This window comes from Epargyreus clarus, unplaced genomic scaffold (genome assembly GCF_041222505.1).
Source record: "Epargyreus clarus isolate Ecla_fem2 unplaced genomic scaffold, WU_Ecla_fem_2.2 ptg000023l, whole genome shotgun sequence".
NCBI lineage: Eukaryota > Metazoa > Arthropoda > Insecta > Lepidoptera > Hesperiidae > Epargyreus > Epargyreus clarus.
The window spans coordinates 4,857,303-4,883,934 of NW_027332230.1; the positions used below are offsets into that span (position 1 = coordinate 4,857,303).

The 26,632-nt window shown below is 35.2% G+C and overlaps 2 protein-coding genes across 3 annotated transcripts in view; one reads left to right on the top strand and one right to left on the bottom strand.

Annotated features, from left to right (window-relative positions):
• Positions 1-66: 66 nt before the first annotated feature.
• On the top strand, positions 67-13,445 carry LOC140751945 (uncharacterized). 2 transcript variants are annotated; one of them, XM_073086065.1, is made up of 7 exons: positions 67-184; positions 1,166-1,239; positions 8,441-9,019; positions 9,720-9,932; positions 10,409-10,569; positions 11,570-11,744; positions 12,855-13,445. In XM_073086065.1, exons 2-7 carry the CDS (start codon positions 1,231-1,233, stop codon positions 12,957-12,959), a joined length of 1,242 nt encoding a protein of 413 aa, XP_072942166.1. In that variant the 5' UTR covers positions 67-184; positions 1,166-1,230; the 3' UTR covers positions 12,960-13,445. The 2 variants fall into 2 exon arrangements, with proteins under 2 accessions (XP_072942166.1, XP_072942165.1); XM_073086064.1 differs by lacking the exons at positions 67-184; positions 1,166-1,239 and adding an exon at positions 2,884-3,584.
• A 5,371-nt stretch (positions 13,446-18,816) lies between these two features.
• The window catches only part of Tmtc3 (Transmembrane O-mannosyltransferase targeting cadherins 3), a 217,841-nt gene continuing 210,025 nt past the window's right edge, over positions 18,817-26,632 (bottom strand). The window contains exons 5-12 of the mRNA XM_073086069.1: positions 26,125-26,240; positions 25,552-25,766; positions 24,825-25,029; positions 24,010-24,273; positions 23,023-23,508; positions 22,500-22,686; positions 21,680-21,960; positions 18,817-21,092 (exon numbers count right to left, since the gene is read on the bottom strand). Coding sequence (XP_072942170.1) covers positions 20,805-21,092; positions 21,680-21,960; positions 22,500-22,686; positions 23,023-23,508; positions 24,010-24,273; positions 24,825-25,029; positions 25,552-25,766; positions 26,125-26,240 — 2,042 coding nt within the window. The 3' untranslated portion in view covers positions 18,817-20,804. The remainder of the gene's footprint in view (positions 21,093-21,679; positions 21,961-22,499; positions 22,687-23,022; positions 23,509-24,009; positions 24,274-24,824; positions 25,030-25,551; positions 25,767-26,124; positions 26,241-26,632) is intronic.

Here is a 26,632-nt window from a genome sequence, read left to right on the forward strand (position 1 = left end):
ACAAAAAATAAAGCTAAAGTAAGTTGACTCATTGGCTGCAATATGGCGGGTCATTCGATTTACACCAATCAGATTGCGTTATCAGTGACATCGTTATTTCATGTGTTCATTACGACGAACGAATGCGAAGTTCCCGTAATAAGCGCTGAAATCGTGTGCTCGTTGTGATAAATAAATATACTTGGTGAGTTTACTTATTTGTTAAATGAGTGAATCAAGTTTGTATGTAATTTATAGAGAGTACTCATGTTTTTGATTCGAATTTAGTGTTTTATACTTGTGATATATTTATAGTAAGTTCTGCATTCTAATTTTATAAGCAAATGGCTGCCGAGCGCAGAAATAAAGTGACACTATACCGTAGTAGTGTAGATACATACTTATTATTGACAGTTGTAGGTCATTTCGTTGATTCGTCCGTCAAACGTTATAGTAAATATTGAGATGTTTTTTTCATATTAAAGTTGAGGTACGCTCTATATTTTTTATTTGTAAAGAAATTAATTTAATTCTAGGTTATATTTTTTGGTTTAATAGTTCTAATAAGTAGACACGAAATAAATACTTTTAACTATGTATTTATGGGAACAAGATTACTTATTATTAGTAAATTCATATTTTTGTAAGAAACAGGGTAAAAACACCATTAAATGAGCTGTTATGTAATTTTGGTAGGTAAGTAGTTATTTATCGAAATAATTTAGTGTTATTATATTAGTGTACCTACTTATTAAGTAGGTATATACCGTACCTGTATTTTAGTAAGCGATGCTTATTACTGAAAATTATTAGTTGTGTTGCGTTTTACTACATAGTGAGTATTGTCATGGGTGCCTAACTTGTTACATGGAAGATATTTTTATGTTTTCGCTGTTGACTATTATTAGATATGTTGTTTGTAAACATTCGCTGTTTGTCACGTCACTTTTACGTCATATTTTATAGGTACTAAATTGTACTCGGTAATCAAATATATTGTTTATTATAGGTATTTGTTGAATATTCGTTTTATGATATTTGTAATGAAATTTATTAACTGCAACATTTGCTAAATGTTGTGTTTTTATTATTTATTCATCGTCAATTAAATAATAGTCGTCAGCACGAGGGTTATTATTAAATATATAGTGGACATTTTAAACATTCATTCACGTTTTTGTTGTAGGCTTTCCAAGTAGATTTGATGGTGTCCTCAGTATTTTTAAACACATCAACAATATTAAAATCAAGATGTACACGGTGAGTCTATATATTAGTGTTATAGTAGCGAATGAACTGCCCTTGATGCTTAAACGATTTATTTTAATTACTTTTAACTAGTTTGTTTCCTTATCTTACTTTTTTACATTACGGCATCACGTGTGGTTCCATTTTATAAATAATTATTATTATAACATAATGATTTGCTACTACTCATACCTATATCTTTGATGCTTTATATCTTAGCTTTCTTATCAAATTTCTTAGCTAACTCTTCATGATTTGATTTTTTAAATAGTTGCAGTGTCCACTTATCTAATGTGTGCTGGAATTTATGTGATACAATCACAACGGTCTGTTTCAATATCGCAATTAAATTGGGTTTAACTTAGAGACTCCCAGGTAATTTCATTTATCTGTGCATTCTGTGTGCGTGATCTTCTGTGCATGATGTTATGAATATGCATTTTCAATCAGTGTCAAGTGTTGTCATTGTGCAAAAATGTATCACCTCAATTAGTTGACACGCGCAACATTATATTGGTACGATGTTATCCCCACATTTGGGATGTACATGTATGACTACATTTTAAAAAACATGTACACACTTTTAATATTATTTTAAATGTTTATTTACTTTTTTATTTTATATTGACATTTACGGAATTTGGGTGTTTAACTTGTGGAAACAGAATAATATTCTTAATATTTAATAAACTATAGTTCAATAGTTCAAGCCCAATAGTTCATGATAAGCACATTATAATACAGATGTATTTTTTTTTGCAAAATAATAACGAAAACAACAAACTCATCGTATAATATTATACGTCGTGAATTCAATTAGATGGAATCAACTAAGGGCTTCAACAATCAAGATATTATTTTAAGACACCTGGTGACACGGTGATGATCCTTAGCGGGATCAGCTTCAAATATGAAATTGGGAGTGAAACGCTAAGTTTTTTTTAAATGTCAGGGCCACGAAATAGCACTATCGATAATAACATTTTTAATGTGACATCCCTTCGCCCAGGAGTAGAAATAGTAAGTGCAAGGAAGAAAGCGATATACGCTGCACTGTTCCTACGTTTTATGACCTCGTGTGCCGCGAAGGTAAGTATAACCTCGTATTATCGACCAAACAATCAATTAATATTTGAGCGAGCCATGGTAAACGGAGTATATCATCGGGTAGTATTGGATTAAATACCTATTTATATCTATTATTCGATGAATTAATTGTTAATTAAACAATTTATAGTACGCCTATACCATTAAAGTTGAATTATTGTAGCTATCAACTAAATATGTAATACCATTGAAATTGATACTATAGATAATACAAATATTTAAGTGTACCTATGCAATCAGTTATAGAATAAAAAAACATTGAAATCTATGTGGTTCTTGATATAACTAGGTAATAAAGGATTTGATTTAATAGAATTGTGCCTAATTGAAGTATGGAAGTGAAATTAATGTAAGATTTATATATTAACAAAAGAATTTTGGCATGAGCGAGAATAGGCGAGGCTGCGCTAATCGTCTTATTGACCGGTTGCTGGACGGGCCTGTTGCCACTTCGTGCATATTCGGTCTCTTTTCGTGTATATTTCCAATGTTTCCATGTTGGCCGCTGCGCGTTGGGGGCGCCTGTGTGCACTTGTTTAGCGTCTCGCGGTGCGGCGTTGCCAACTGTATTGACTTAAAGTAGGAACGAAGACAAAACGTACGCTCGTGTCGTGGATTGAAACCGGCAGCATTTGTATTTAATAACACGCGAGATTTTGTGGATATTCACTTTAATCAATAACTATAACTTGATAAATGATGTGGTATAATAAAAACGTCGAGTCTTTGTGATGAAAACTCAGTTGGTGTTAAAGTGTCTGTGTTTTTAGTGAAAACATAAGAAGCATTGTAAGAAGCTTTTAACGTATTACCAAACACTTGCATTTCGTTGTGACTGAAAAAGGGACATGATCTTCAAATTTGTTGTACTAAGGGTATAATATAGAACAGCCGAAGTGGCATAAAGAAACTGGTTGGCCGAAAGCGGTGATTGTAATATGGGGGAACGGGGCGCGACGGGGGGCGCTTGGGGTGCGCGCGACGATGCCTCGTGGTGGCCGGGTGGGTCTGGCGAGCTACAACACCAACAACAGATAAATGAAGAAATAGCTAGAAGTACCGCCGCTGCTACTCATCAACTCTACACTTACAAAATGACAAGTGGGTTCTCGAACAATGGAGGAGATATTTCAACTCCAAGCTTTGACTATCGATTAATGACAAATTCTAACACAAGGGAAGAGAGCCCTCAGCAACAATGGTGGTATGCATCGGGATCTGTAGAACCTCAACAGACATCGTCGCCAACGGTACGAAAACAATAACTGTAGTTATACAAAACATTAAATGACCATGATCAACGAATTTAAGATTTAAAATATTAGTTTTATAAGCTGATCGTAGATTATCAAAATCCGTAGCTAGGTAGCAAGTGAAAATAATTTTGAATGTATCGTGCTGTTTTGGAATGCACAAACTGCACAACACGACTTCAATTTACGATCAATAATAATTTACCATTTTTTGAAATAGTAAATGCTTTTATTCGACCTTGAGATTGAACCATTGAAGTAGGTATAAAATATAATTATCATTAAGATCTTTAAATGTGTCTGGGATAATATATAACAGACAGAACAGCAAATGTTTATACCAAAAACTTAACTCGTATCAACTTAAATAACCAAAAAAACTATTTTAGAAAAGAAGTCGTTATTTGGGAGCTTCACCCTAGACTTAGGAGTTGAAATTTAAAAAATGGTTAATGTCCAGAACAAGTTAAAATATTTGTATAGGCTTTAATATATTTAATATAATGGATGTTACATAGAATTTTAATTTATTAACTACTATAAAATTAAAGCAAGTTATAGGAACACGAACAAAATGAAATATATAAGTACTTACGAAAGTAAAGCTAAAATAATTATTTTTATAGTAAAATAGCAGTACATATACCCATTAAAACGAAGTGGATTACTCGTATATTTTTAGATAAAATTTAAAGGTAGTTAAAATTAATGTGTTTATTAACGGTACGTCCTTGTCAACCCATTATTGTCCCACCGCTGGACACGGGTTTCCCCTCAAAGTGGAATATAGTGATAGGCATAGTTAGACAATAGTCTACCGCGCTGGTTAAATGCGAATTGGGATCAACCTTTGAAAATTTTAAATTAGAGTTTAAACTCTCAGACGTGTAGGTTTCCTCATGAATATTTTTCGATGTTAAAGTTAAAAGCTAAACGATGAACGTGTAAAAAGCATGTAAAAAGTAATAATTCAATTCTAAACGAAAATCAGAGTGTGCCTGTAATTTGTACCTCGGACCTCCCGATTGAGAGGCCGATTTTGAACCACAAGGCTATAACTGCTTTTATAGTTTTTAGTAGGTAGGTGAATAGGTATATGTAAAAACATTCCATTCTTGTAAGGGCCCACGTTCTTTGCACCTGCTACTTACACTTCTTTTGTTTACAAGCCGAGTATGTAAGTGTGTGGGTCCAATGACTGTCGGGTCCTTTTGGAAACGGGTAAAATGTGAAAAAAGATTATTATTAATATTATTATATTATACGAGTTGTAAGAATGTTAAAAATAATTAAATTTGTTTCTTGGAGGAGAACGCCGATAAAGATATACATTGGTTGTTTAACCTCCTAAACTATTTAAATATTATCTACCTATATATTTTATGAAATATATAGGTATGTATCATGACCGTCGGTTAATACAACATTTTAAAATTAAGGGCTTAAGACGTTCAATCCTACCATGTAGGTATATAAGAAATCTGTGAAGAAGTTATACGTACCTACTTAAATTTCAGAAGAATAAATATAGTTTAAAAAAACTAAAGTACACGCTTTTATAGAATTCAAACTAAAAAATATAAAATAAACTTGAAAAAAAATCATGAAAAATTGTATTAACAACAAAAAAAGATATATTAAATTGTAAAAAAAGCCTGCGGTGCACACTCTCGGTAGTTATACATATTTTACTGACAGACATGAGCAGAAGGACCAACACTTTGATATTTTAAAAAACACCCCACGCTTTTTTTACAATTAAATATAAAACAAATTAAAAAAAAAAAAAAAAAAAAAAAAAAAAAAAAAAAAAAAAAAAAAAAAAAAAAAAAATTAAAAAGAGAATAATTATTTTTAAAATTAAAAAAGACAAACCCACTGAGTTTCTTACCGGATCTTCTCAGTAGAGGTCGCGTTCCGATCCGGTAGTAGTTTAAGAAAATATTGTAACTGACAATTTGTAAGTGCCGCCGTTGGCCTATACAAATAAATAAATATATTTCAATATCTTTTTTTGTTGTTAATACAATTTTTCATTAAAATTTTTCATTTAAAGTTTTTTTTATATTTTTTAATTTGATTTCTATAAAAGCGTGTACCTTAGTTTTTTTTAACTATATTTATTTTTTATTTTTTAGTTAAATTTCTTATAAAAGCGAGTTCTTTAGTTTCTGTAATTATTATTTATTATTTTATTTATACTGCTGTTCACATTAAGTATGCACAAAGCGTCATAATTATAAGGATGTATGTTGATCTCTTTCTACTGACAAACGGAGTTACTCACTGACAAACATACAAGTGAAGCTAATATAAAGCGTGTAAATACGTGAAAAAACTTGTTTGGTCTAGGCATTCGTAATATTCATCGAAATTTCCCCAGTTAGAGGATATTTGTATACCACATGCCACATATTTGGGTTTCCTTGAAATGATTATTCCTTGAAACTGAACTTCTAAATGATATAAAAACATAATTAGCTACATTTCTGCAAATGAAACAGAAATTGAAGGGGAAGGCCGGCTCGACATAGAAAATGAAAAATCCTAAGATTTCCACATTTTGACATTTAGATACCACGTCTTTTTTCCTGAAGTGGTTTAGGCGCGGTTGTAAAAGTATGACGACGGGCATAATATTACTAATATAAAAATGAAGGAACATGAATCTATATTTTTTATAAGATTGACCTGATGGTAAGTGGTCACTGCCACCCATGGACATCTATAACCGTCTTTATATATAACAGCGGTTCTACCTGAAGCCGATTCTAAATGTTTTTTTTTTATAATATACCTAGGACTAGCAGACGAGCATGCAGTCTACCTTATGGTAAGTGGCTACTGCCGCCCATGGACATCTGTAATCAACCCCAGGTAGGATTAGATATACCTACCTGAGGTCGGCCACGGTCTGAGGACTAAGCTGGAACGCCTCGGAAAAGTATGTCCACCACCAAACCCTTCAAAACGCAACACAGCAGCGCCTAACACTGCTGTTAAGGCAGAAATAGGTGTGTGGTGGTGTCGCCGGAGTCGAACCACAAAGGGTTCTACCTGGTGTATACACTCTGGTGAACTAAGATAGTCGCCTCATGAGTCACAATTGTAACTTAGCCGGCATCTACATTCTACACCTTTCCGCCGAAACGCAAGAACTGCTTCACACTAGTAATGGTGTGCCCGTTGGTACCTTCCCGGTCGGTCCTAATTACCACCATGAGGTCTAACCAAGATTGGTATAAACCAGTCTTGGTTAGACCTCATGGTGGTACAATCACGATTAATTTACGTATAGTCCTACCCCAGCGCCGATATTACCCCCAAATAACCTCACTTTTGTCTACAATAGGTGAAAAAAAATTATTATGTTTTTAACTTATACACATTATAATAGGAATGTACCTATCGCTCGTAGAAATTAATTATTCTCGCATTTTAACCCTCCTGGTGACTTCTCACACTATTAAATTTGACCTTTTGATTTATAAAGGTCACTGGTGACCTAAGTCATATAAATGTCCTAATAGATGAAATAGGTATGTGGATATATTTTTTGCATAGGCCAGTAGGTTGCATACATAAAACTTTATAATGTAGTGTTAGGGTTCCTACACACTAGTGTTTATCTAGCCGGTGTCCAAACATCGTGCATTGACACCAGCTTAGTCGTTTAAGATCAGCAATTTCTTGGTACTGTTTACAAGAATTTATTAATCATCGTTTAAAAAGTTAAACTGAATTGTTTAGGGTTATTTTTATATACTTCCATTATAGAATAAAGAAATCATTTTCGACTACCTGATTGCAAACTCCAAAAATTAAAAGTTAAAATTTTCGTAAGCAAAGCCTACCTAGTACCTAGTATTTACTGATCAGAAACCATTTTGTTATGAGATTACCAAAACCGATGACTGCAGACACCGCGGAAACGCGATGAGCTGCGCTTGCGTCCACCGGACGATGGATAAACGCTACTATATAGGATACCTAAATCAACTGAAATTTGTACATAAACTTTTGCTTAGATGGAAAAGACATGATAGGTTTATGTTATCCTACTCTGGTTGTGTTCCATCGGAGATCCCGGAGTTCTCCACCTAACCTAGCGCTGACGACATAACCCGGCGTCGCTCATACGTCGTCGGGTACCTTTTGAAGGTTTCCCCCTCGTAAACAAAAAAAAAGGTTTATGTTATCCTATCAAAAATACCTTGATATGTAGAATCTCTATAGACAAAACGTGGAAAACCGAATTTCGTATGAAAATTTAGTTATTAATTTAGCAAGACTTTCATATAACTATTACGCATAGGTATCTCGTAGAAGTTCTTAATAAGTACTAGTAATATAAGAATAAGTATGTATTGAACACACAAATAATCGCTTTATAAGTTAATAGTAAATAGGTCTTATGAAATAAATCCAGTTTTCGTGGCAGATTTATACCTAAATATAGTCGGAATCGGTAGTTCTAATCTACGCCGATCGCTTAAGTGTAGGTAACTTTCACATCCTTTTACGTTACAAGTTAAAATGAAGCGATTTTATTGATCATTGCTATCTCCTTTTATTTGTCGTGTATGTTAAGTAAGGAGGGTTGATTGAGTAGAGTGACTATGATGACTGATGACATCAATTCATATTTTCCATGCAATTTAATTTTTAGATGAATTACAATGCATCAGTTATTATATATCGATTGCGTAAAATTGAATTCATAAACGTACCAGAATAACATATTCCATAAAGTGGAGAGAAAAATAAGAAATGTATAATTTTCATTTTAGATTTTTTTCATTTCAAATATTGATGTATAGATTGTGTATTTTTAATGTAGTATTTTCTTTCAGCCACAGAATCAGTCAAGCCCGGACCCTGATCAGGGCAACCAAACCAACGGGGTTCAGCAGAACCATCAGACTCTACAACACCAACAGCAAGAACAGAACCAGATTCAGCAACAAAATCAATTGCAGCAACAAAATCAACTGCAACAGCAGCTTCAGCAACAGCAGCAGACCTTGCAGCAGGCTCTGCAGCAACAAAATCAGTCGCTGCAACAGTCGATTCAGCAACAACAACAGCAGCAACAACAAGGCCAACAGCAGACGCTGCAACAGATGCTACAACAGCAACAGCAGCAACAACAACAGCAACAACAACAGCAGCAGCAACAACAACAGCAGCAGCAGCAACAACAACAACAGCAGCAGCAACATCAACAAGAACAGCAAAACTTACAACAGAGCATTCAACACTTGCAAGTGAGCCAAGTGCAAGCGCAGGCTATAGTGAATGCCCAAGCGGCGCTGCAACAGCAGGTCGCTCAAACGCTGCAACAACAGACACAAAGCCTGCATGATCACATCCAAGCTGTTCAACAACAACAGATCCAGGCGGCTCTTCAAAGACAATCAGCGGCCTTACAAGTAATTTCATTACAGTTTTATCGTTTTACGCTTATTAAAATATATTATTAAAAAGTACTTAAACGTGATAATGTAGAGAGTATTTATCGTTAATAGAATATAACGCACCATGCTAGAAAAAATCTGAAAGTACACGATTACGATAGATTTTGTAAGAAGCAAACGAGAAACATCGATTTCTGTCCATAACAAATATATTCATTATACATTTTATAATTTAATTTAAAAATCTATTCTCCAAGCTATTCTCCAAGAAGATTTTTTGGTGCTGTGTCTATGCGTTAAAACCTACGTCAGTAGGATAATATATCTATGATTCTATGGTTAAAACCAACAGAAAACTGTACTAACCCAATGTCATCATAGCATTTGGAGAGAAAATTCAATATGATAAATTACAAGTAATTTTAGGGCACATTTCAGTTTTATAAAATTGCGACAAATACTACAATCTTTTAATCAAATCAAATTACTAAAATAAAATTAAACAGTTTTAAAAAATGCTTGACAAACAAAGGCAAAATTCCTTAACTGTAAATGCTTTCAACGTTTGCCTATCAAAAGTCGAAAAATGACAATGTAAGAATAAATTATAGGCACCTGTCTATGTAGGCGGTAGGCATAGGTTATATATAGATCGTATTCATAACAGGCGTAAGACTATTTGTATGAGAAGATAATGATGATTATTTTTTTACAGGAGCTCACCCAACAAGCCCAACAGCAGGCTCTACAATCACAATCTACCAACAAAGTGAGGATGCCGAGGGCGAGGGCGTACAACAAGCCGCGCGGCAGGATGACCGCTTATGCGTTCTTCGTGCAAACTTGCCGCGAGGAACATAAGAAGAAGCATCCTGACGAGAACGTAGTATTCGCCACGTTCTCCAAGAAGTGCGCGGAGCGGTGGAACGTAAGTGTTATGTTTATCTTTGGGTTTTAGCAAAAATAAGGTCAGCAGTGCGAGGATTAGGATAGTATGAGGTTAGGTGAGGTTAGACGCCGGGACGGACACGTAGTTAACGTATTACGGTGCTCTCAAGACATACACGTAGTAATAAACAAACAGAGAATAGATTTTTTGTTTTGAACGTGGGCATTGTATGGAACACACACACTTGTCAGTCATTTAAGTGGAAAACCAGCATCCAGTCAAACAATGCTAAGTAAACTACCGAACATAGACATCTGTAATTAACTCCGTATACGACATGGGTTCATTCTGAAGCCGATCACAGATGTATCAGCACTCCAGAGGACTAAGATGCTCTTCTCATTACCTAAGTCAGCAAAACCTGCTCCACGCTAGAAATAGACGTGGAACGGATCGTACCTCCTCAGTCGAATTATACTGGTTGCATCTTTCATTGTTATTCATCCAATCAACAGACAATGTCCGAGAAGGAGAAGCAGAGGTTCCAGGACATGGCCGAGCAGGACAAGCGGCGCTACGACCTGGAGATGCAGAGCTACGTACCGCCGAAGGACGTGAAGGTCCGCGGTCGCAAGCGGCAACAGCTGAAGGATCCGAACGCGCCGAAACGATCGCTGTGAGTTATGGTCGAGAATCGTTGATGCTTTACTCATTTTCTTGTTTGTTTGTTTTTTTTTTGTTTATATAATATTGGAGTAGTAGACGAGCATGCAGTCCACGGTAAGTATCTTACCATCTTGACATCTTTAATCAACCCCAGATAAGATTAGTTTCCTACCTGAGGTCGGTCACAGATGCGCCCCTCCCACTGAGGACTAAGCTGGAATGCCTCACAAAAGTCTTATCTTCCTTACCACACAAAGTTGTTTGTGTCCTACTGTTTTGTTATTAATTGTGAGTGGTTTTGAACAGACAAGTTTGTTTCAGTGCTTATTTGTCCTGATACTGTACCCTTTTATAACTATTTTATACATTCTAGGGTTGTGTTATTTAAGCGATCACACAAGTCGTACCATCGGCTTGCAATCTGTATTCTATTTTATGGACCTGAGTCCGTTAATTTATCCCGTTAGTAATATGTTTTGAAGAATCGTAACGACTACTGTTTACTCATTTGTTGACATTTGACAATAATTGATATAGATCAGAGGATTTTTATTGCTACCACTAAGTAATCGACTGCGACTGCGACGCTTGAGAGACAGCTGCTAAAGTTAATTTGGTCACTAAAGCTACTGAGTAGTTGATTACGCTACTGCTGCACGTGTAATTAATATTTTTATGAGCAACCGACATAAAGCTTCTGTATAGATGCATATATCTTCTGTATAGATGCAAGCTAATAAATTGTAGCCAATGTCAGTCTTATGATCGTATCCCAACGTAGTCACGTCGCCAGATCATGCCCAAAAAAACACATCGAAAATTTAATCAGGTATCAGGCAACGATGTGGCAACGTAGCCAAAACGTCATTGGGCTACCTGGCATCTCTACTTGGCGACGTTTATTTAGCCACAAACAAGAACAAAAACAAAGAAAATCGTTTGACACACAAAAAGAAAAGTGTTCTTTACTATTTTGCCTCATCAACTATTTGCTTATGATTTTCCAACAGGTCAGCGTTCTTCTGGTTCTGTAACGACGAGCGCTCGAAGGTGAAGGCTAATAACCCAGAGTACTCGATGGGCGACATCGCCAAGGAGTTAGGGCGGCGCTGGGCGGCCGCTGACTCGGAGACCAAGAGCAAGTACGAGTCCCTTTCGGAGCAGGACAAGGCGAGATATGAAAGGGTTAGTGTTAAAAAAACAAACTTTTATCGTCCATATAAACCTGCTATTAATATTAATTGTATAAATCTTATTATGATTATATTATGTCATCATCATAATGATTATAATCATCATCATCATCATCAACAGCCCATTACTGTCCCACTGCTGGGCACGGGTCTCCTCTCATAATGAGAAGCATTAGGCCATAGTCCACCGCGCTGGCCAAGTGCGTATTGGTAGACTTCACATACCATTGAGTTTTTTTTTTTTATATATAAATCTCTCAGGTATGCAGGTTTCCTCACGATGTTTTCCTTTACCGTTTAGCAAGTGATAATTAATTTCTAATATGCACATAACTTTGAAAAATTAGAGGTGCGTGCCTGGGTTTTGAACCTCGGAACCCTCGATCGAGAGTCTGAGTTTCTTAACCACTAGGCTATCATTGCTATATGATTATAATCATCTACCAAAAATCGAGATCTGACAATTTCTGTCTTTTTTTTCATTTACACAATAAAGAAGACTTACGAAGAAAGAAGAATATTTAAAATCTGCCATACTGTACGCCAGTTTGTCTACAAAATATTGTTAAATTTCGTTCCTCTGTCGGTTAAAGTTTTAATCTATGTAAGATTAAAGATTAACACTGATGTGTAGATTATATGTGTAGATACCCCTGGGGACCAAGTTAGAATGCCTTAAGTGTGTCTCCCTTGCCACACTCTTTAAACCAGAACACAGCTATGTTGTTATAAGGTAGTGGTGCCACTAGAACCGACCACGGCCACTGTGGATTTTTAAATTCACATAGGACGCCTATAGGTTTGTTATAGATGTCATTTGTATAAAAAGCAAAATACATACCAAATAAAAATCATTGGCCAGTGAAGTAAGTCAGTAGACTTTATAGTCAATTCTGAAAATGCTTGCAATAAATAACCTTTGCATTGTATTTATTTTTGGTTTACATAATTTTTTCAATTGACTTTTTAGAAAATATTTTTCTGCATTTCCTTGTAAAAATACGTGCAATTTTGTCCCATCAAACAAGTAATCATTAAAAAGCAGTATTAAAATCAGCAGATGTCGCTGTACACATTTGACACTATGTTTATTGTTCCGCAGGAGATGACAGCCTACAAAAAGGGCCCCTTGGCGCTAATACAACACCAACAAGCGAATCCAGAAATCGACGAGGAAGAATATGAAGTCGAAGATGAGTACAAGTGAATGTACAAGTGTTGTGATAGTGATACGGAATGGATAACAAGTGTTTCTGTAGTGATGTAGTTGTTCTAACCGTGCAGGGTACAACTACGTGTCAGTTGTGGACAACTGAAGCTAATGTATGTCTAGTTTGCAGTTCCCTGATGAGAGTATTTTTGGTAATGTTGATTTGATCTGGTTTTTTAGTAGTATAGGTATATGGAACTTGGATTAGCAGGTAAGCTGACTGTTATCGAGTCATTGAAAAAATTGAAGTCTCCTGACATTATGTGTAACTTTTAATAGGTATTCCTGACTTCATACCTGGTGATTAGTATGTATTAAAAGTACCCCTTTAGTACGACATGCCCATGTCTCAAATGTGAAATTTCAACGCATGAAGCGTTTTCTGATAATTAATTTTAAAGTTTATTAATAGTTGGTTATGATAAGGTCCCCTAAGATCATTCGATTTATTTTTGTAGAAATTCATATTCAGTTTTACAGATTGATTATAAAAAGGATTAACTAAATAAAATGAATGTCATGTAGAATTTTAATCTGAGCTGATATTATTATATATTTTTATGCACTTGGACTGTAGGCATTATTTTTATTTGATGTTAGTGGTTGATGTATTGAAACAATCAAATCATACATTTTTAGCAGACAAAAGGTACAAAAATTAGAATTAAATCAAAATAAAAGTAGTATATAAAAGTAAAAATGGCGTTTATGAATTACCTTTTTCAAATGTTCATGTGCAAATTAAAGCAACAAATGATATTTTTTTACCACAAAACTAACCTCCAAAAATCTAGACCTTCAACTAAGTATGACTACATTATCGTTTTCAAAAAAAACGTGTCAATAATAATAAATATGGTTATCAATATTAAGCATATTACCATTAATATTGTGTTAATAAACTTTGAGTTTAATATGTTTGAATTTAAAATAAATACTTTTGTGTTGATCAAATATATTTCTTTTTACATAAAAAATCAACAATGGGCAATGTAATAACTAAAGTATATCTGAAAAAAACTGTCGGTTTGTGAGGATTTTCAACAATTTAATTATTTTAATTATGTGAAGATTTCATGCGAAAATATGAGCCATTAAATTAGATTTAGTACTGAAGGGAGATTAAGTACGAAAGGATAGAACCATATTGCTTCTTTATGAGGCAATATTGAAGAGATGCATAGATTGGAAATAACTTCTTACGGTTCTCATGCCAGCTATTTCATCGTACCTATAGGTCCAGTGCATGGTAGGTAAAGCTATAACTTTATTGTGGATTCAATTTTATTACTCGGCCACAAATATGTACTACTTAGTAATAATGAAATCCGTAGTAATGAAATCTCAATCATTATTATGTCACTACTTTTATTATAATTTATTTAAGGCAGCCTTTTAGTTTTACAATGGCGTATTGATTATTGCCATATTGACATAGAAAATAGTACAGTTTGATCATAGAAAAATAGTATCTACTCAAAAATTTCAGGCAAAAATTTAGAGCAGATAAATGATATTAATACTGTCAATTTTTCATTCAATGTTGTCTATTATGATTAACATTTAATTATGATTTAGGCTTTATAATTAATATTATTCTTAAATTGCAGAGTGAGATTTAAAATTTTCTTTACTAATTTTGATTACAAAGTTAGACCACAAACATCATCTTATTTAGATGTAACTAATAACATCAATGGTTAAAAATCTCAAAGTTAGAAAAAATAATATTTTCGATTAATTATAGATATAAAATACAATTAATTAGATTATCTTGTTCTATATATAAGAAGTCTGTTTAATTTTAAATTAAAAGAGGATTTTTTATGTTTGATATTATTAAGTGTATCCTGGTATTCTCAATGAAGGATTTGTTTTGTCAATGTTAGTATTTTTGAAGTAAACCTTCTTGTTTAGGGGGTTATTAAGCAAATTATTATAAAATAATTGAGTGAATAAAATTGATCAGCATCAGATAGAGAGTCATTGGACTTTATGATTTCTCCCTATATTTCTATCTTCAGTTTCATAAGCTAACCTAAGTCAAATTGAAAGGTGTGGCCTTATATTTTCGAACGATTGCAATCATCGGTATACAGAAGACAAATGCAATTTATAAGATGTACAATGACAGGGCACTACTTGACTTTACATAGATAATTTCACTATACGAAACAACGTTAGTTATGGTTTTAATAAGTGGAATTTAATTATATTTATGGTGCAAGAGGTATTTTTGGGTGTCATACATTATTATATGACAATAGTAATTGAAATCGTAGGCCGTCTGAGCATTTGCGTAGAGGGCGTGTTTCCTCCGGACGGCCTGGGAGCTAGAATTATCGTACTTGATCGTTTGATGCAAAAGCAATCAATAGAATGGTTTATCTGAAATTTGTCTATTTATGTATATCAATGGCGGCAATATTAATCAAACAAACATACCTAGTGTACGTTTTAAGGTATTAAATAGTCGTAAAGAGACAACGTGTTATTTTTTAAGGAATAGTGTCGGATAGTGATGGGCGAGTGAATCATATTTTATTACTTGTGTCCAATATTGTAAATAGTTAATTAGTTACCTAGTTAAATTATATTTCCTTTCGACTTTAGATAGTTTTGTTATGGTTGTACTTTGTTTGCAAATTGTAGAAAAAATATGAGAAAGTTTTATTTGCGATAAAAAAAAATATATTTGAATGTACTTTGTTTTGTTTTGTCAATTTCGTGTATTTTTGAGAAGAGTGTACATACATATGGACTGTAAACCGTGATAGTACTTAAAGCGTTAAGTGTTACCTAGTCCTGCGTTTACCGAATGTTATTTTTGGTGCTTAGAATATAAAAAAATGAGCATGATTAATAAAGTATGTAATATAAAATAAAACTTAGCATAAGCAAATTCTATGGACTTTTTGCTTTTGATTTGCTCTTTACTGTGTTGCCAGTGTAAGTAATTAAAATTTTGTAATGAACACGGAAATTTTTTGAAGTTAATTTTGCCTGAATTCATAAAATATTTCGGGTTTAAAAGGGTTTTATTGCCCACATCGATTATGTTAAGAATGCATATGAATATTATCAGTGCTTATTTTTTATATTCTAAGTTTTTCTTTAAATAAGTTATGTATGCAATATTACATTTGGCAAAAGTTGGACTAAGTGTGTAGATACTAAGAGTATCTATCTTGTGTACAGTATAATAATTGATGTTGCCCTCTCTTGGTTCATTTCTTATTTTATTTGGTGTTACTTATTCATAAACTTGTAAATCATATCTTCGGTATTTTTTGTTTTATTATTTCATATTAATATTCTTAGTATAACGACAAAAAAAGACAAAAATCCAAGCCAAGCTCAAGCCAAGGGGTGGTATTGAGTATTTACGAATAAGTAACTCTATATTTTTGTGGAATTATAATAAATAAAATTCAGTGAATTCATACTATATAGTAAGTACATTGCTTTCCATTAAGGAATTGATGTACTTTATGTGTAGTTATTTATAACATGCTAATTTTACATTTAGAATTCTGAAAAAATAAAAAATGAACCAAGGGTTGATTAAATAGGTTGTCGAAACTCAGAAACGCTAGTTCGTATTTGCTTTTTAATACATAACAATGATTATATTTTATGTAATGTGCAGTGTAACGGGAACCGTTATCAAAACTGAGCAATTGTCTACTCAATTCCACAGAAAACTAGTTCCATGTAATATTAATGATAAATAGTGGTGGTATAGTCCGCGTCAAACTGCTAGTCCGCTCTGAAGTTGTTGCGAGCAGGTGTAGTCATACAATTTGCTATGGCGACGCGACTCATTTCTATATTCAGAGCGGACTAGCAGTTTCGCGCGGACTATACGGACGGAGTATTTTTAAGAAGTGCGTGTAAACTGGCGATATTGTTTTGAATTTGTGATCTGTACAAAACAATATAGTGACTATTTTACACTGGATTGTTCTTTTATTTGTTTTTTAAACCCGACCAACCAAATTGCAATGAAGCACAATTCGCACTTGTTTGAGTGATTGCCAATGTGCAAATCTACTTTTAAATGCCTTATTTTGCCCATTCAGTTATAATATTACTATTACCAGGGTAATGTCGTATGATGATGATATATCAGAGGAGCTTTTTACACAAATCATTTTACATTAAGATTTTTAATACTCGACGAGCACAGACGAATATGCGGGAATATGAGTATGTAGAGAACCTACACCGGTGAATTCGTTACTTGCCACGAGGCTCGTCCGTCGTTTGGGGGAGTGTACGATTTTTAGCGCGTATCCAAGAAATATACGCCTGTATTCTTGGGGGAAGTTTACATATTCGGCCGTGTTCGGCAAATTACTCGGCAGATTATTAGTCACTGTATTCGTGTGGGACGTTTACATATCCCTCAATGTTCGGGAAATATTCGCCAGATTATTTGTGAGATTGTATGTTACTCGTGTTAACTTATTTTTATAGAAAATAATTTGGTTATTGTTATTCATAAAATAAAACAAAACATTTATTTGAAACATCATTTATTTTATAAAAATAAATGTTTTGACGACAAATAGTTATAATATCGGGTCCTTAAGAATTCACCAACTCCCGTACAGAGTCTCATCAGAAATGTTTCAAGACATTGTAAAAAATTCCGTTTTTACAAAAGTTACTTTTTATCTTAAAACATTAACAACGTTACAATTTCACATCTACATCTAATAACGGTTGATCACTTTCCTTTTTACACTATAACATTGTCTTTTAAGAAAATAACCTTTAATAATTAGGTATGTAATGTCAATTAATATACACAATTCTAGTACTGCGCTTAATAATAGAGCAACAGTGTACGTATGTACGTACCCATATTTAATTTTATTCAGACATAGCAACTACCTAGTATCCAATAGGTTTTTATATAATTGTTTGGCGTTTAAATGGGTCTTAGTTATTGCACATGATGTTTATGTCATAATATAGGTACACAAGATTTTTTATCAACCACAAAATTCCGGAAAGGCATTATTTATAATGTTTTGATAATTGCTTAAGAATGCATTAGGTACATTATGATGATAGATATTTTAATTCATCGAAATGTTTTAGAAAAATGAAATAAGTAAAGGTATAGTCCGCGCCAAACTGCTAAACCGCTCCAAAGTTGTTGCGAGCATATGTAGTCATACAATTTTATTATGGAGACGCGATTCGTTTCATATATTCAGAGTGGACTAGCAATTTTAAGCGGACTATAACAAAGAATGTTAAAGTAGTGCTCAAGTGCAAACAAGTAATTTAAACCTCTAGATTATACGCGGCGAAATAAACAACAGGCGAAAATGACTTGATAATAAACGCATGTGTGCAAACGTGTAAATAATAACGTATCTACTCCATAATGAGTGTCCATGTGCTTCAATTTATATGGTTTTCAGATAGCATTCATGAGAAAATTTACATTTTTTTTTCACAAATGACAATCACAAATATCTCTGAACGTAATACTAAGGTGGTCGGACATTCATTGAATTGTTAATTATATGTGTCTAGATAGAACACAATGCTCGATAAATCTTCGATACTTTTTCGCGTGTTGTTTGTTGTACCACGTGAAATCTAAATGCATATAGTATTTCTTAAGAATAGGTACAGGGGTTATATTAAATAGTTTATCTTTCTTCCATCAGCCTTTTAAAGTCCGCTGTTGGACATAGGGCTCCGCTATTCTGCGCCACTCCGACCGGTTTTGAGTCTGAATGTAGCGGTTTCCCACAGTCCTCTTCAGGCCATTATATAGTTACGCACTATTACATTTATTATGAAAGAAGGCTGATATACACAATTACATATTACACAATGACCTTTTAATATAACAAAATATATGGGTTATAATTCAGTTCATAATTAGGTATTTGGATTTTAGATTGGATCGATTGTCGCAAACAAAATATGAATTTTAATGAAAAATATTTCAGTAGTAATTTTAAGATAGTCGTCGTTATCAAGTCTGTATAATCGTATTTACAAATATTTTATACATATTTCCTAAATTAAGTAAGTATATACTGTTATGGAGTTGCACTATTATGCACGGCACTTTACTAATACACCCGATGTCTAAAAGCACGGGAAACATTTTAAAATAGACAATGCAATGTGAGTATTGAAATTATAATACTTAATTCATTAATTAATTTAAATTAACACTGCACTGTGACTAGACAAAATTACAGATACTTAAATAGCGAGTCCTTTCTATAAGACTATTTCTGGTTATTATAACACACAGAATACGGGCTAAAGAAGAAAGCTCGTCGAAATGTTCTACTTTACATAAACCTTCATAGGTACACCATATGTTTCACGTCATAAACTAATATCACGAAATGCGTACGCAAAATAAGCTTCTACCTACAATTTATTTACTAAACCATTACTAGAAATTAAGTACTTAGTAGGTAATGTAGGCAGTTTTTCGAGAAGTATCTACAGTTACATTTTTTTGGTTTGTAAAATAAACTGTTTATTTCACGGATAAGATACGATTTTCATGCTCTCACCAAAGCTCTAGTAAAATAAATGAAAATATTGATTTATTTTTGTAAAATAAAAAATAAGAACAAAGTAATTAAAATCAGTGAATCAAAATAACAAATAAAAATATTCAAATCATATAGAAGTAACCAAAGAAAATGTTAATAATAATATGTAAAAAAAAATTGATTCATATTTGAAAAAAGGAAAACATAAACATATATTATCTGATTTCAGACTAAAATATTTGTTTCTTATATTTTAAAAAGTAAACGACTTTTTTTGTGAATTCTTCCTTGCACAAGTGTAACGGGAAACGGCGCGAAACGTGACAGTAGAATACCCTGATTGTTACAACGCAATCAAAACCATTATGGCTGCGTTCAGCTAGATAGAAAATAAACTATGCTATCGCAGATTATCCCGTTCTATGCGCCTTTATTTTATGTTTTATAACGATTTCAGTATGTTTTGCATCATTATGGATTTTCCAATTTCAAATTTTATTGCATCATGAATCACGAGCAAACAACGTTAATGCAATATTAAGGTACTTGCAAAAGGTCCGCCGAAACTTGACGAATATCATGAGTATGTAAACGCTGTGCACAAATACAGATTTTTAATCCTTTGATTAGCGCTAAAATATCGCACGGTGTACAGACTCGTATTTGTTGCGAGTTAAGAAGAAGTAAGTTACATTATGCAACATTTAGATATTTGGAGTATTCAGAGTATACTAAATAAACACGAATATGAAAATAAACCAACTAACACCGTCCAATACACCCGTATTACGTATGTGTCAAGATATTCGTCTGTGCAATTTAGAGTGGAGGATTTTTACAGCGAATCAAAATTTTATTCATATGTATTCGTGCGCGGCATTTACATACTTGTTAATCTTCGGCGAATTACTCGGCGGATGTTTCGCAAATATCCAAGGCTCGTTACTAATAATCAATCCATCCAACGTTTTGTCACTAAAGATCTAGATTTGACAATTATTTCATACTAATTGTCAAATTTCGATCTTTGGTAGGCAAAGTTTCGATAGACTGTTTATAAATAACGGGCGTTAATGTTGCAAAGAATCACGTAACAGCGTGTTTAACATAAGTCAGTTATTACATTAATAATCAATCTATGTAGATTTTGCGTACCAACGATCGAAATTTGACAATTTCTTGCTCAAGTTGTCAATGGTCGATTTTTGGTGGCTAAACCTCAGAACAATACTAGCATATTATTCTGAGGGCTAAACAGTCAGATTGACTACTAATAACGAGAGACACCGAGCGTTGACTACGACGCGTCAGTCTCGTGCGGGTCGGGGGGGTGTTGCGGGATGTAGTTCCATCTCGCTCGCACCTCCGGCGCGGCGGTGGCGGCGGTGGCGGCAGGGGTGGCGGCGCGTCTCGCTCGCACGACCGCGAGGTGTCGCTGGATGTAGTGCTCGTGCGGCGCGAGCGCGGCGGCGCGCGCGAGGCAGTGCTCCGCCGCGGCGAGCGCGCCCCGCTCTACCGCCACTACGCACAGGTTGTGCAACGCTTGCACGTTGTCGGGCTCCAGCTCTAGGATGCGCCGGTAACACTGGAAACGAATGAATTAAATACGAATAAAATATGACATCTCTACACATGTATATCTAGATCTACGCTAATATTGTAAAGAGGAGAGATTTGTATTTTTAATCCAAGAACGATATACCGATAAAATGGATTGATATCAAAACTTAATCACCAATTGGAATTACTGAATTACTTAATATAGGTATTATTTCATATGGTAACATGGTAATCATGTCGAAAATTAAAAAAGGTATTTCTTTTAATGCGGATGAAACAGCGATACATAACTAATAAATTTAAACGATTTGAGTCTATATTTAATAGCCTATGTTTAGTTTAGAAATCAAAATAAACCTATTCAAGTTTTCAACGGCATTTAGATCTTCGACGGTGTTTATGTTGATGTTATCTAACGTCCTTGATTTGGTCCAGAAGGTAGCTAGTTTTAAAAGTCAGAGCAATATCTTTGTCTATGTTTATATAACAGCTTGTGTCATTATTTAATAGCGTGTAACTATATCTAACGATTAATGTCTATGTCTAGCGGCTTAAACCTATATATACCGGTTTATGTCTATATCTAAAGCCTGCATGAAAAAGCCAACTTACACTCTCAGCGGCATCCAGATCCTTAACCGAGTTAATATAGATATCACCCAGCAGCACCAGCGCCTTCACATGATCGGGGTGGTGCCTCACGAGCTGGGTGAGGAAGGGCGCGGCTTCTAGCGGCCGTCGTCTGTCCGCTAGCAGCAGCGCGAGGTTGAAGAGCGCGGAGCGGAAGTCGGGCTTGAGGTGCACGGCCGCGCGGAACCAGCGCTCGGCGCAGTCCGCGTCGCCCTCGTCCATGCACACCATGCCCAGGTTGAAGTGGACGCGCTCGTTTGTAGCTGGAATTGATTTTTAAGAGATTCTTAGCCGATATATATTAACGAAACGAGAATGTGGAGCCAATATGAATCGGAGTTTTCGCGCGTTCTCGCGAGATTCTTGCTAGAGTGTGAAGCGGGCTTAGGAATATGAACGCAAGAAGCGAAAGCGGATGAAAAACGCTCAACGCCACTTTAAGACATGTAGAAATATGAAAATGGTAGCATTGACCACTGGGCGATTTATGTCCACTCTAGCGGGATTGTATCTTGTTTCTGTTGCGACGTTGGCCAACAAATATCGATCTCTATCCCTCTTACGACAACGTACAAAAAAAATACGTACACAAATACGTTCTTATTTAAAATAGATTTAATAATTTTACAATAATAATGTAAGCACGTAGGTAAATAAGTATTAAATATTATGGTTGATAAACCACTGATAAACGATCAACTTGACAGGACAAGAGATGGCGCCACGAGTATTCTCAATCACGCTATCGATGTTTTCTAAACATCTTGTATGCTCTAGCTCCCTTTTCCCAAAATAAACCCACCATCCTTATCCAGTAGCTTGAGCAGGCGTTGCCGGGCGAGGTGTCGCAGGTCCGCGGCGCCGAGCTCCTGCAGCAGGATGGCGGAGTTCAGCAGCGCCTGCTCGTGCTCCGGCTCCAGCTCCAGCGCCTTGTCCAGGTAGGCGAGCGCCTGGGACGCCTTGCCCTGCTCCAGGAGTACTACGCCCAGCTGGAAGGTGAAGTAAGGTACATTACTAAAGCGTTTAATTCGTATAGTAATGTTTCCCCACGCCTTGGTTTGGTGGAGGGATAACTAAATTTCAATATACATGTAAAGTTTTAGCAATTTTTATTGATTTTCCTGACCTTTATTCAATTTAAGAGATGTCTCATTAACAATATTGATTACTTCGTTAATGGAATGGGAGGGGAGTAGGTATTGATAGCCATATAATGTACTATTCGAAATGGCAATGAATACAGTATATTTTAAATGGTTTTAATCGTTTATAGGAATGATAAAAAACAAAAAATACAGTAGATATATTATTATTATAATACTCACATTATAGTAAATGTCGGGATTCCCACTATCATACAACAAAGCTCTCTCGTATACCTCCTGTGCTTCTTTAGTCCTATTCAATTTGATTAAAATATCCCCTCTATTTATATACGCTTGGGTGTAATCAGCTCGCATGCTGATAGCTTGTCTGTACAGCATATCCGCTTCTTCGAGCCTCGTTGCGTTTTTGGATATTAAATTGGCGAGATTTAAGAATACATTCAGATGGTTTGGGGCTATTCTGGCTTGGTAAGATTCTCCTGGTTTCGCTTTAGGTAGGAGGGATTTGGCTTTGACGTAGGCTTCTTCGGCCTCTTGGTATTGTCCTAAGTGGTTGTAGGTCCTGCCAACGTTGATGTGGGCTCCAACGTCGTCTGGTTGAACGCTAACGGCCGTGTTGAAGAATTCCAATGCTTCTGCGTACTTCCCCTCCGCTTCTAACGCGTGGCCTACGTTATTGTATAGTTTCGCGTTGTTACGATTCACCTGGAGTGAACGAACAGAATGAATAAATGAATGATGAATGAATGAACAAAAGTACCGGTAAGCAAATACGTAATTTATTTGAATAGATCTTTCAAGAGGATTGAAGTGTAGACGGAATAAGATTATGTTATAACAAAGCTATTTATAATTTTCTAATTTACTGCAAGAGGGAAGATAACGAACCTACGCAAACGCGTAGGTGGTAGATGTTGTATTAGAATTAAATCCTCCACCCACTTTTAATTTAAATGGCTATGATAAATAATGGAACTAGGAATAATTATTGTACTTAGTAAACTTTATTATATCCATTTTAATTTCTAATCTACTCTATTAGGTAATTCTATTTAAAGATTTTTGTTATTACCAAAAGTAGCATTTACAAAATTACTTATACATTATAATACCAATTATGTAGGCGCAAATAAAAAAATCGAAAGTTACCTATAACGTTAAAAGTAAAACTTAATAAATTCTTATAAGGTTTTTTGTGTAACTAACCTTCAGTCCCGATGCGAAGATCGAGTATTCAGTCTTCCAATCCCAGTTCCTAACATATGTCTTAGCACTGAATGCTAGCAGCATGAATATGAGGGCAGCGGCGGCTAACTTAGCCCGTTTCTTAGCCACGAGCCTCCAGCCATGCGCCACTAATAGGCACCAACCCATTGAAGGCATATACAACACTCGTTCAGCGACCACGAAGCCCACGGGGAAGAACAGGTTCGACGCCGGCAAGAATGGTAGCACCAGTAATGCTAGGCCCTGAAAAGATGTTTCAAATTACAATCTGGTTAGATAAACCTACGCTTACGTATAAATATATTGCAGTAAAAGACGTTAACGTTTGTGTATTCCACAGGGGCTCTCCACTTAAAAGAGGCTAGTTTGAGTATTTATTCGGTCGATATCATTATTAATTCTCTTCAGGATCTAAGTATTTAACTGAATTCTATTCAGACTCAACAATAAGAATGGAATAGAAGTATTGCATTATATTTATAAGGTTTTATCGTATGTACACTAAGCCTTGTGGTAAAGTACCAATGCCTTTGACTTTGCCTTAAAATGATTTATCAGTTTTTTATTCAGATTCATGAAAAGTATTTATAAGAAGATTTTTTACGTGTACTAGATTCTTGTGGATGAAGAAACTCAGGTGTACAATTGATTGCTGGTTTACAATGGGTTGCTTCGATCCGATCCTTCTCATTCTGAGAGGAGACTCGTGCATAATGGTGATGACGATGATCATGATGAGTTGCTTGAAAATACAGGCGAGTAAAGCCGTTTACCATACAGTATTAAATACAAACCATGGACAGTGCTGAAGACCGAGTCCTCAGCGCATGTATTGCACCAGCGACGAGGGTTGTGGCTAACGCCATGGTGGCCAGGTTGCGGGGGTCCCGCCACGAGCGCACCAGCGCCACGGTGCCCATGGTCCAGTCGCAACACAGCGCCTCGGGCAGCGTGAGCAGCCACGCGTTCAATGCCGGCAGGTACGCGAATGTTAGGTGCCTGGAAGCATAGATTAGTAAAGATTACTCACTCCTAACAAGAAAATGTAACCAGTTTTGACAATTGAAATTGTCACTGTCATCTATTTTAGTGTTTGAATAATATTAAAAAAATGTAGTTTTTTAGATCATTACGAATGAAACGATATTTCTCCGCACTTTTCGATTTCGTGTTTTTGCACCACTTAACGCGAATTAAAGCGAATGACGTCATTATAACGACACCCGCGAGCGTTTCACTCTAGAAATTAGAAGTAGGCAGAAAAAATGCTACAATTTGAGTTAAAACTTATTAATAGCTGAAATAATGTCAATTTTGAAAATAATAGAGGTTTGCGTACTTTATAAAAGGGGATTTAAAAATCTGTCATAATACCTACTTATTAGTCAATGTAATGTATTATGTTGAACCATAAATCTCTCTCTCTATCTTTTAGGCATGATTCGTGCTCAGAAATGAAAAAGTAATGGGATCACAATTATACCTTTTATGAATAAGATAAGTTAGATAGCTAGAACATACCTAGCGGGCGGTGGCGCGGCACCAGCTGGATTGTCGAACCTGGTGAACACTGGCAACTGCGCGCCCATCACGTGCAGACGGGCGGCGAGAAGCGCGAGAGTGGCGCAGCACACCGTGGCGATCCTCCTCGCAGCCTCCCCAAAGGAGCAGCCCCACCCGGAGCCCTTGCCCCACGCCTCTAGCCACGACCGCCTACCGGTACTTGAACTTCGACGCTGTGAACATCGAAAACTTAGATTTGGAACAGTTGATATCGACATTATTTTCTATGTTATTTATACACGTTGAACGCTCGAGTTTTTGGCGTTTATCGAAATTGCAAATGACTTTGCAGCCTACCTGAGAGATAACTTATAACTGCCATTCATGGACATCTCTAATCAATTCCAAAAACAAGTTCTTGAATAGGTGCTGCTTCAGGCCACAGACATCTAAGGAGTAATCCTCAGGCCTAACTTGGAATGCTTCGAAAACATAACCTGGACATATATCTTCCAATCGATATTCTTCTATCTAGATCAATATGCTATATATATATAGCATACTGTGCTATAAAATTACGACACCACTTACCTTCTGGACTACAAACAGTTCGTACACGACGCAGACAGCGGTGACAGTGATGCCTTGCTCCTTGCACAGCATCGCTACCCCCACGCAAATTGTACACGCAGCCAAGTAGCGCCAGTCTGTAATAGGGGTAGTTCATAGAGGTACTACATCTAATTGAATTACATGGATAGGTATGTGTTACTGACTTCATATTTATAGAATATATTAAAATTATTTAATTATATCATTATTTTAATTAATTATGATGTGTTATTTTTATAATTATAACTGCCCATTTATATAATCACTGGCTGTATGCATTACATGATTGTATGCATTAGCAAAAAAAAAGAGCGCTCTTAACGTTAGAGTTTTATTTTGCGCGGGAATAATAAAAGTGGTAAATTTTATCAAGAAATTGTTTTATAATAGATCCTTCAATCAACAATGGTCGAAGAATAGAACATAAATTTTAGGCATTGGTGAGGCTATAGCCTGCTCCCTCCAAGTAACCCTCTTTACAATAAAT

What these genes read in the sequence shown, in the direction of transcription:
- LOC140751945 (XM_073086064.1), top strand. Translation starts at nt 3,273, where the DNA reads ATGGGGGAACGGGGCGCGACGGGGGGCGCTTGGGGTGCGCGCGACGAT. An exon ending in AACAGACATCGTCGCCAACG is followed by an intron (nt 3,585 to 8,440) that starts GTACGAAAACAA and finishes ATTTTCTTTCAG; the next exon opens with CCACAGAATCAGTCAAGCCC. An exon ending in ACAAGGCGAGATATGAAAGG is followed by an intron (nt 11,745 to 12,854) that starts GTTAGTGTTAAA and finishes ATTGTTCCGCAG; the next exon opens with GAGATGACAGCCTACAAAAA.